The sequence below is a fragment of the Fukomys damarensis genome, unplaced genomic scaffold (genome assembly GCF_012274545.1).
Source record: "Fukomys damarensis isolate Sample0158 unplaced genomic scaffold, DMR_v1.0_HiC HiC_scaffold_8, whole genome shotgun sequence".
NCBI lineage: Eukaryota > Metazoa > Chordata > Mammalia > Rodentia > Bathyergidae > Fukomys > Fukomys damarensis.
The window spans coordinates 5,618,462-5,630,189 of record NW_022900920.1 but is presented as its reverse complement, the minus strand read 5'-3'; the positions used below and the strand labels follow the sequence as shown (position 1 = coordinate 5,630,189).

General features: G+C 45.1%; 1 protein-coding gene across 3 annotated transcripts in view; it reads right to left on the bottom strand.

Annotated features, from left to right (window-relative positions):
- The window catches only part of Ventx (VENT homeobox), a 17,577-nt gene extending 5,975 nt beyond the window's left edge, over positions 1-11,602 (bottom strand). Inside the window, exons 1-3 of one of the 3 annotated variants that reach the window (XR_004516276.1) lie at positions 11,253-11,602; positions 8,407-10,751; positions 5,815-6,152 (exon numbers count right to left, since the gene is read on the bottom strand). Coding sequence is in view for 1 of the 3 variants with exons in the window: in XM_010620112.3 (XP_010618414.1) it covers positions 10,357-10,751; positions 11,253-11,466 (609 nt within the window). In the remaining 2 variants the exon portion in view is untranslated. Of the gene's footprint in view, positions 1-5,814; positions 6,153-8,352; positions 10,752-11,252 lie in introns of those variants that run through there. The other 2 variants (XR_004516277.1, XM_010620112.3) reach the window with 2 other exon arrangements.
- Positions 11,603-11,728: the final 126 nt, after the last annotated feature.

Genomic DNA, 11,728 nt, shown 5'->3' with positions numbered 1-11,728 from the left:
TATATTGAACACCTATTTTGTACCAATAACCTCAATAAAAAGGAAAAAAAAACATTTTAGAGGCCAGGGATTTCTCTCAGTGGTCCTGCTGCTTGCCTTGCAAGTGCAAGGACCTGAGTTCAAACCCCGGTACCAAAAAAAAAGTGTTTAGTGACTATTGAATGTAATTGTATTGTATACCTAGATTGTACCAATAACCTCAATAAAAAGGAAAAAAAAACATTTTAGAGGCCAGGGATTTCTCTCAGTGGTCCTGCTGCTTGCCTTGCAAGTGCAAGGACCTGAGTTCAAACCCCGGTACCAAAAAAAAAGTGTTTTTAGTGACTACATTGGGGAGGTTTTCAGGAATTAACTCATAATTCAGAAAACTGGTAAATTGAAGAAAAATCAAGAATTTTCCCTACCCTTGATGTCAGTAGCTGCTAATAACAAAAAAAGCAAACTAGACATAAGATGTTTCTTGATGGAAGTTCATACAACCTACTGAGTAGATGTGCTACGGCTGAATCTGATTGTCTTTGTTTAGTCCTTCCAAAGCAGAGCCTGAGATAAGGGCTTGTATGAGAGTAGTTCATGTTTAGGGAAAGGCTGGGGAGAGGGAAGCAAAAAGGGGAAAATTTGTCCACGGAGCATTAATGAGGTGGACATCATTGGGAGCAGCCAAGGGACTTTACAGGACATGTCTTAATTATACCAAGAGATAAGGCATTTATCAATTATGATGGGATGTAAATCTCCCACATTTCCAGTTTTGTGTGAAAGGGTGGTCAAAAATGGTCAGGCCCTACATGCTAAAAGAGACGGTGTGCGCAGGAAGTGGGAGAGATTCTGAGCAGTTGATTGGAGGCGCTGTCAGTTTGCACTGTGAGCATACCAGGGTACAGCTCAGAGGCACAGCAAGCTGGTCTCCCTTCCAGATGGACGGCACATTAACTGACAGCCAGGAATGCAGGCAGCAAAACCAGAGTGTGGGAAACTCCAGGTAAAACAACCCAATCGCTCCAACAAGGGAGAGGGACAAAACCCACTGGGAGCTGACGTGTCAACTTACCATGATATGTGGATTTTATAGGGTCTAGATGCAAATAAACAAACTGGAAGGAAAATGAGCTAAACCAAGTCTACCTGAGAATCATCTTCCAGATGACAGTGTGAGATGATTCACTACCCCATTCCCTAGTGAAAGTGGGAACAATATTTTAAGACAACAATAGCAAACAAGGGGAAAAGGCAAATAAACATCTATTCAAGAACATCTGTGAAAATTCAGTAAGAGAGGCAAGAGAATGACATTGGAATGGGAAGCTCAGAGGCACGCTCCATCCGACCTTGTGGCCAAGAGCACAGGCTCCTTCTTGCCCCAATAGAGGGCTTTCTCCCTGCAGGGGCAACACTTCACTCTCCTCATCCTGCCCCAGGGCCCTGCTGCTGAAGCTGAGCACAGAGTGGGTATAACTGAGAGCAAAGATTCCCTTCTGCCACTACTCAGTCAAGGTGAGGTCATGGGTGCTGGGTCCCTCTCAGAAGAGGCAAGCTGAGAGAGCATTAGGCTATGGCTCCCTCTTCCATGGAGCTCCTGAAGCACAGTGTCATCCAAAAGAAAGCTTTCCTTTCTCACCCTCAGCTCCTGAGCACTGATTCAGAGATTTTGCTTGGGGGTGAGAAACACCTCAGGAAAATAGATTGCCACAGGAGCCCACTTCATTTGCAACAAAATGTGAAGTTTGAGCCCAAGGGTGCTTTGAAGAAAAAGGTAAGAGTGGTGACTACAGATTGGCAAGACCTTGAGATAATGACCAAACTGCAGCCAGCTACTTTACAGGAAAGAACTATGCCAGTAATCCTGTAATACTAGCTACTAGGAAAGCTGGGATAGGAGGATAATAGGTTTGAAGCTAGTGTGGGCAACTTTGTGAGACCTTGTCTCAAAATAAAAAAGGGCTGGAGATATAGCTTAGTGGTTCAGCACTTGCTTTGGAGGCAGGTGGCTTCAATCTCCAGTAATGCAGGGAATAAGAAAAGGGCAAGGGTATGAAAGAACAATCCAAAAAGATTGCCAAAACTGACCCAAGAAGAAATAGACCATCTGAATAGACCCGCAACACAAAAAGAGGCTAAATTAGACATAAGACAAACTCTCCAGAAAATAAGGTTCAGGACCAAATAGTTTCACTACTGAATTCTATCAAGTACTTGAACAGTATCAATTTTCAAAAACTCTTCAAAAAATAGGAGAGAAAAAAATACTTCCTCATTTTGTAAGGACAGCACTACTGTGATACGACAGATACCATGCAAAGATATCAGAAGCAAAACATAGCATAGTCTGATATCTTATGGATATGGACACAAGAATTCACAACAAAACATTAGAAAACCAAATGTAGCAACATACAAAAAGAATAATACACTAACCCAGCAATAGGTAAAAGGAAGTATTATACCATAACTAAGTGAAATTCATTCCAGGAAGCAAGGCTGATTAAATGTTTAAGCATCAGTGTAATATAACAATAGAATAAAAATTATGCAATCATCCAACTAAATCCAGCACCTTTTCATGATAAAAATGCTCAACAAAGTGTGGATAGATGGGAGATTCCTTGATCGGACAGTGGGCATCTATAAAATGTCCACAGCTGACAGAATACTTAATGGTGAAAGACTCTTTTTTCTTTACCCCTGAGATCAGGAGCAAGACAAGGAAATCTGTTCTATCTATTTTTGTTCAATATTGTATTAGAGGTTGTAGCCATGGCGATGCTGAATGAGAAAGAAACAACATCTGACTGGGAAAGGTAGTAAAATTATGTCTATTCATAGATGGCATGATCTTATATATAGAAAATTCTAAGAAATCCACTGAAAAATGGATTAGAATAAATGAATTCAGCAAAAATTCAACATGGACACAAAACTCAACATGCAAAATCAGTGTATTTCTATCACTTATAATGAACAATCCAAAAACAGAATTAAGAAAATAATTTCATTTGCAATACAATCAAAATGAATAAAACACTTAGGAATAAATTTAACAAAAGAAGTACAAAACTTATACCTTGAAAACTATAAAACATATTTCAAAGAAGTTGAAGAGTTAAAATAAACTATAAAATACTTAGAAGAAAACATGGGAATAAATGTTTGTGACCTTTGATCTGACAAAAGATTCTTAGACATGATACCAGAGTATGAGCAAAAAAGTGAGAAAAGGCCGGGGATTTAGGTCAGTGGTTCTACCGCCTGCCTCACAAGCACAAGGACCCGAATTCGATACCTGGTACAAAAAAAAAAAAAAAAAAAAAAAAAAAAAAAAAAAAAGAGAAAAACCAGGTAAATTGGACTTCATGAAAATTAAAATAGTTTGTGCTTCAAAGGACACCATCAAGGAAGTGAAAAGAGAACCCACAGAATGGAAGAAAATATTTGCAAGTCATATATCTGATGAGGGTTTAATATCCAGAATATATAAAGAATCTACAAATTAACACAAAAAACAATTAACACAATTTAAAAATGAGCAAAGGACTTTAATAGATATTTCTCCAAAGAGGATATATAGCCAGTAAGCACATGGAATGATACTCAGCATCATTTGTCATCAGGAAAGTACAAATTAAAATCACAATGAGACTTTATGCCCACAAAACACCAGATAATTTTTTAAATATTTATTTATTTATTTATGTTTGGTACCAGGGGTTGAACTCAGGACCTTGTGCTTGCCAGGCAGGCCGCAGAACCACTGAGCTGAATCCCCAGTCCCACCAGATAATTTTTGACAGGGATGTGAAAAAAGAAAAACTTATACCCTGCTAGAGGGAATGTAAAACAGTGCAGCTGATTAGGGAAACAATACTGCAGTAGACACAGTTGCCATATGACCCAGCAACCCCAGTCCCAGGTATGCACCCAAGAGCAATGAAGATGGAAACCCACACAAAAACTTGTACCATATGTTCATAGTAGCATTGTTCGCAATGCCCAAAACATGGAAATAACTTAAATGTCCATTAACTGATGAATAAACAAATGTTTTACACCCATATAAAGGAAGATGAGCATTGAAAACATTACTTTAAGTGAATAAAATCTCTCTCTCTCACACACACACACATTTTACTATATGACTCAATTTCCACAAAATGTCCAAAACAATGAAATCTACAAAATCTACCTACACTGAAAGTAGATTCTCACTTTTTTTTTTTCTTTTTTCTTTTTTCTTTGGTACTGGGGATTGAACTCAGGACCTTGCGCTTGTGAGGCAGGCAGCGGCACCACTGAGCTAAATCCCCAGCCCAAAAGTATATTTTTGATAGCTTAGTGCAGACTTCTTCCTGAGGTGATGAAATGATGTCCTAAAATTAACTGTAGTGATGGTTGTACATGTCTGCGAACACACTAAAAAGCACTGAATTACAGACTTAAAAAGGGTGAATTGCATGGAAACCTCAGTGCTGCTGCATTTCTAACAATATGAAAGATAAGTACCAATATCATATTCTTGTTATGCTTTTTAAAATCATCTTTTTAAACAGATACATCTTGAAGCATTTGTGAAGGAAATACTTGTTGTTTTGGGTTCAGAAGAAACTGGATCATCTCTGAGCTGACAGTTGCTGAGGATGGGAGCAGAGGCGTGGAAGTTTACAATCCATGCCCACACCCTGTGTGTGTGTGTGTGTGAGAGAGAGAGAGAGAGAGAGAGAGAGAGAGAGAGAGAGAGAGAGAGATTATGTGCTGGAATTTTCCATAACAAAAGGGAAACAAGGCTGAGGCAGGCTGAGGCATGGATAGTACCAGGAGCAAGATCCAAACTTGGATGAGAAGTTCATATCTTGTCACCAGGCTGCATCTAAGGGATGCATGGCACACACCGTTTACTCTCGCAGAACTTTTGACAGAGCTGTGACTCAAGTCCACAGACATGAAGGAGGGAGCAGTCATTGTCTCTGCAGAAACAGAGTGACCTCTCCTGAAAGTGACCTGTGGAGACCAAGGTCACCAGACCTCTCTACAGCATTAGGAAACAGGCCAGTGCTCACTGCAAACTGCACCCTTCATAACCTGAAGGGCAAGTGTGTCACTGGCTATGCTGCTGAGGAGCTCAAGAGCACCCTTGCTCTTTGCATTTAGGGCTGTTTCAGGCCACCATCCAGGTGGACACTGTCTCCTCACCACAACTCCTGACTGCTGCAGTCCTCCCTCTTTCACCAAAGAGGAAGATGAAACTGTTGTTTTTGCAGGTTGCTGCTAAACTTAATATTTTTATGTTTTTTGGTACCTAAGTTTTAAACAGTGATATTGTCAATCCATCCTTTATTATCTTTTTATTTTATTTTTTATTTTTTGATACAGATTCTCACTATGCAGTTCAGGCTGGCTTTGAACTCTCTATGCAGCCCAGGCTGGTCTCAAACTCACAGCAATCCTCCTGCCTCAGCCTCCTAAGTGCTGGAATCATACATGTGTGTCACCACACCCATGTCTTTTTATTTTTTGCCTCATACCTGAAAATGGATTTATTCTAGGGAATTGCAATTTACTTAACACTGGAAAACTTACTATAATTTCCCAACAACAGATCAAAGATGAAAATTATTTAATGATCTCAGTATATGTAGAAAAAGAATTCAATAAAACCCAGCATTAGTCAGGGATTTAACTCAGTGTTGCTGCACCTGCCTGGCAAGAGCAAGGTCCTGAGTTCAATCCTCAGTCCCAAGAAACAAAAAATTTAATTCATGATAAACTTTTTAGTAACCAGTCACAGAAAAGATCCTTTAAAAATTGGAAAATGTGCCCAGAAAAACCCACTGCAAATACCTTGCTTTTGCTGAAAGCATATAATTTAAAAACCAAAATGAGACAAAGATGAATCCTCTCCAAGGTGCTTCTGTCCATGCTCATGCCAGAGGCTCTAGCAGCCTACTGAGGAAAAGAAGTAGGAGGTGCACCATGCTGTGTAGCTTCAGCCTGTCCACCATGGTCCAAAAGGGCTTCTAAGTAAGATAGGAGTGGGGAGTTCTGTTACCTGCAGGGGCCTAGGACTGCCTCCAGGGCAACCTGCACCACCTGTGTGCAAAAACCAGTGCGTGTTGAAGGTAGAAATCATTCCTCATTCTGAAAAATTTTCAAAGTACAACCTGGAAAAAATAATACCTCATGAATGTTTAAAGGAATAATGTAGCTGTTCAGTGTTTAAGTACAACTCACGAGTGCTAAGGCATTCCTTTTCCTCATCTTACCTTCTCTGAAATTTAGCATTTTATTATCACTGACTACACCTGCTTAATTCACTGAATAATTTTTTTCTTAATATAGCATGTAATATAAACCATCAGAAATACCAAAAATTCTGTATGTTTTTTTTTTGGTTTTTTTTTGGTTTTTTGAGACAGGGTCTCACTATGTAGTTGAGACTGCCCTGGAACTCACTATGTAGCCCAGGCTAGTCTCGAACTCATAGTGAACCTCCTGCCTCAGTGTTGGGAAATGAAAGTACTGGAGCTTCAGATCACCTAGGTAGCCTTATTTATTATTGCACCAGGAAGACAGTGCAGTCCATTTATTCAGAAATGATTCCTGAGGGCATGCATCATGCTGGGGACTGGAGAGGCATGGCGGGGTCACAAAGAAGATCAAGAGAGAACATTTCCCTTTCCTCAGCATCTGGCTAGTGTTATTAAAGTAAGTTGGATTGAATTTCAGAAAAGATATTGCTCTCAAATGCCTATTCTTTTACCTTTAAAGTTTATTGATAGGAAGTATGCACAGAAGTGTGCATACTTCATTGTGTGTAAAATCACATGTAATGGCGGGGGCAGTGGACACCACAGTACCACTGCTGAGGTTAAGATCTGGTCAACTTTTCAAAAATCTCTTTACCCTCTAGATCTTTAGGATGATGCCAGGTCTGCTGGTGAGATTTCATGAATCCCTTCCTCCAAAATACCATAAGCAGGGCTGACTGGGTGCCTACCCTCTGAATGGTCCACACACACATCATGGCCTGGTGTTCACACCAGAGGTGGGTGGCAGAACAGCTCCAACATACCCAGAAAGGATGAGGGCTATTCCAGGCAGTTGTCAGGAGCTCTGTGGGCTGACCTTGTGCCAGAACAGTACCCAGATAATCCAGCCCCATCCATCAATTATGTGAGTCTGCCTCTGCCTTCACTCTCTTCAGATGTGACCCTGATCTCAGGAGCTTTGGGGCTGTTTCCTGGGCTTGGATCATTCTTCTAGTGAGATGTCCATACCATCCCAACACTTGCCCACTATTCACCCTTGGACCATGCAGCCCTGCACCCACAAGGAGCACAGTCTTCCCTAATGGTCATCTGGCCACCTTGTCAAGTGTGCTCTCACCCGGATCACAAACTTCCAAGGGCAGGGCAGTGACTCCAAGTTCACCAGCAGAGGGAGGCCCAGATTGACTAGCTGAAAGGACACAGACTGAGGACCAGAAATCTGGGGCTCAGAGTATCCATCCATAAGATGGAGGGGGAGGCAGAGACTCCCAGTTTCCCTGCAGGGTCATGATGGTGCATCATTTCCTGGCTCTGGGCCACCTCTGGCCTTCATAGACTTCTGACTTGTCAATGAATGGCTAAATTCAAGAGGTGGCCAGCTGGGGCATACTGTCGGAGGCCTAGCCAGAGATTATAGGGAACAAGTCCTTTAAGAAGGCTGATGAAATAACCATCTCTTCAAAAAAAGTCTCTCTTAAAAATTCACCTGAAAGCAAATACTACTTGGGCAGTAACAAGTGCTGTTGGCATGATGTGCAGGCACATGCACATCCCACCCTCTAGATCTCTCAGAGCTGGGCTTCTCCTGGAGGTCAGGGCATCAGGCTCAATGAGGACATCTGGGGAGAGCCTCCCAATACATTTTGGGTCAGAGAAAGTTACAGAAAGACAAACTGGCAAGTTCCACACTTAATTCAGCAGATTTGGTGTCAGCCCTGAGGTATCTGTCATTCTTCACTCTAAGGCCCTATGGGGTCATTTATTAAATGCCCTCAACCAGCACTCAGGGTATGGATAAAGACAAGCTACCAGGCAGCAAGGCTGCATATGCAGACTTCTGCTCCATTGGAAAGGCACTGAACACTCATTTTCCTCCTATGTTCGTTGGTTTCAGAATTACCTCAAAAATCATGACGAATAAACAGGTGCTTCTGAGAGGCCGACACAGGAAGATAACCAGTTTGAAACTGGCCTGAACAGGTTAGGGACTGTATCAAAATTAAAAGTGGACTGGGGATGTAGCTCAGTTCATTTTACAGTACACACACACACACACACACACACACACACACACACACACATCACACCACAAAACAAAACAAAACTGAACACCATGACTGAACCATAACACTAGATCCTGACTTACCCAATGTCTTGCAGGAACCTCAGATTTGAGAACAGAATCTAAATTGCACAGATCTTAAAAAGCAGCATGTGTGCCTGATGAGTGAGGGTCATAGGAGGTGTTGGTTGGTGCTGAGGCTCCAGTCTCCCTTCACCCCAAGCTCTTTTTCATTGTAGAATTTACAGACCAAGAGTAAGTCTGTCCACCTGAGAAAGGTAGCTGACATTGGCTTTAACAATTCAGGTTCCATCACTTTTTGGCCTTCTGGCTAAGATCAAGTGTAACAACTCAGGCTCCAACACACACTGGCAAACATCTGAAAGGGATAGGTGCTTTCCCTTCCATTATTTCATTTAAAAAACCCAAGTTAGATCCCCGGTACCAAAAAACAAAAAACAAAACCCAAGAGTTTCTGTTTTCCCAGAGATGCAGGGAGAATGTCTGATGAACATCAACAGGCAATTCCTTCAGGTGTTTTTAACCAGAGCAGAAGAATTCAGGGAAGTCTGTGTGTCTGCTGTTGTTTTCTTGTGGTATGGTCACACACAGCAGCCTGTTGAGTATTGTACAGCAGGACCCTTCCCTCCTGCCAGCCAGGAGGACCCCAGCCCAGTGCCATCAACCTGAGTCCTGTGGGAGCGTGTGCAATTCCTCCTGGTCCTCTTGCCCACACAGCTAGCATCCTTCCTGGTCCAGTTCCTCCTGTCCAGCTGGAAGGTAGGAGTTGGGAAGGGAGGAAGGACTTAACCAGGGCAGCTACTGTTGCCCTGAAGGGAACTCGTATGAACTCACAGCACACTTTATCCTTAAGTCTCCAGATTGCTCTTGAAATAACAGGGAGAATGAGAGTTGCTTTTTTTCTTTTGCATCTCAGGGACTGGCACCCTAAATGTTCTCAGTACTGTGTGGAGAGTGAATGCCCCATAGGGGCAGCTCCTCAGCATAGGTGAGATCGCATAGAGTACAGTATTTTCCTTTCTCAGGTAAAGCCAGAGGCGTCCCATTCATAAAAGAGCTCAATCCAGTGAAAGCAGAAGGATCACCAGCGTGTTCCTGGCTGGGACCAAGTTAGAGCGAAGCCTTTGGACTCATGCAAAATCAAGGCCTCCTCCTGGGTGCAAAGCGCAGGGCACCAGAGGCGATTTTTTTCTTATTTGTGCCGGCAGAGGGCGCGAGCTCGGTGCTGATGGCCCGCTGCCCCTATCCCTGCCCCACGCTGCGGTACTAAGGAGCGCCTCACAGGAAACTGTCTCTAAACCCCTCAGAGCCCTCGGCCTCTGCCCCTCGCTGCCTCCCCCACCCAGCCTTGGACTCCCAGGACAGTCTATGCTTTTAAAATCTTTTTTTAAAGTTTCCACTTAGCCTAGAAGTAAAAAAATCTAGCCACGACGAAAACCGTGTTTCTTTCTAGCAGTCTTGGCATCAAATTATTTTAATTGCTTGTTCTGGAATTCGTTTCTGGCTGCTGCTAAAAAACGGCCTGTAGATCCTTCTGTATGTACATTGGCACCTGGAGGGAGCTCGGCATCAGAGCTGCAGCAGGTCCCTTGAGCAAACTTCAAAGTACTTTGTTGTTAGCCTTGTAAGAAGTAGGAGGATCTGTTTTGACTTACTCCAGGCCACTGTATGAAGCTCTTTTCATTGCCTTTCAGAAAAAGTTTGGTACGATCACAATTTTAAGAAAAATTTAAAATCTAAGAAAACCACCAATAGACTTCAAGAATCAAATACAACATCACATTAGCAGGTTAACAAAGAAAAAGAAACAACAACAAACACCCAAAAGTGACATCCATGCTCCAGCAGTTGCCCGGAGCAGCACCTCTGGAATGAGCAAGACTGGTCTGCGGACCGGCTGAAGCTCAGGCCTGTGACTGCTCTGGCTGCACAGTTCCGTGTGGAACTCACGGAACAAGAACTCACGGAACTCACGCACCAGCACCGCTCCCAGCCCGACTCCAGACCCTCGCCCTAAGACAGGTAGTACAAGCCACAGGAGGCGGCCGGGACCGCGAGGAGCTGGGGCACTGGCGGCAGAGCGCTCACCGCAGCTCCGTGCAGCGGGGCGCCCAGAGGGAAGGGCAGGGAGAAAGAGGGCACCAGCGGCTTGGCTGCCAGCTTCAACTTCTCCAGCTCGGCCTCCTGCAGCCGCTTGGCCTTGGCTCGGCGGTTCTGAAACCAGATCTTGACCTGCGTCTCGGTGAGGCTCAAGCTGCTGGAAAACTCGGCCCGCTCAGCGACGGGCAAGTACTGCTTCTGGTGGAACTTGCGCTCCAGCGCCAGTAGCTGCGCCGTGGTGAATGGCGTCCGCGGCTTGCGGTTGTTCTTGTGTTTTCGGAGGGTGCAGGGTGAAGGGCTGAGGGCACCTGAGAGAAAAGAGAAACACGAAGTGGGCGCTCAAAACCCGGCAGTACGCCCCGTTTCAATACTGCCCGGCCCCCGCAAAGGTCGGCTGTTGGTGCTAGTTCGCGCTCTGTGACTGCCCAAAGACCACTAGGGTCAGCGAAGCAAGGGCCGCGGAGGCGGTGGGAGAAGGGTGGACCGTCCTGGATCGGGCTCTGCTCCCTAAATCCGCTGCTCCGCACCTCAGGGTGCACAGGACTCTATCTTCCAGAAAAAAGCGAGAAGCAAATGTCAACTATCTTGAGAACGCTCCAGGTGGGCAGGCGCCAACACACTTAATTGCGTGGGACCCGGGAGCCTCTCAGACCTAGAAGCTCTGTGAAAATGGAGGTGGTGGCAGTGTTTTTTCCTCTTGCCCTCAAGCTGGCACCGTTTCTGGCTAGTTACTTCCTAAGTTACGGTCTTCTGATCCCGGGCAAGGTGGGCCCTTCTCGGGGGCCAGGGAGGCGAGGCTCGGCACTTACGTGGAGGACACGCGCGGGCAGCTGGCGGAAACCAGGATCCGGGCTCCGTGTCAGCCCGCGGCCTTTCCCCCCCCAGCTCTGCGGGCTCCAAGCCCGACCCAGGCTCTGCCTCCAGCAGTGACTCAACGCTGAAGGGCAACGGGGCAGACCCGGTGCGGTCCTTGCTGCGTGACCTGAGCCCAGTGGGGTTCATGGCCAACGGGGCCGGTGCCATGCGTGGGAAAGCGGGCGCAGGCTGGCCCGGAGGGACGCGCAGGACAGAGGAGCAGATTGCCTAACTTCTACCGGGGGTCAGCGGTGCCCTCGCCCCCTGTATCCTATAAAAAGGTGGTTCCGCTTTCATGAGCCGCTCTCCAATCCTGGCGGCGAGTGCTGCGCTGGCCTGCGAGTCGGTTGGCTTCGCTGCCCGAGAAGGCGGGACGGACAGGGATGGGCGGGGCTGCCGCCTGGATGGGACCCTTGCTCCCAGCCCGGCC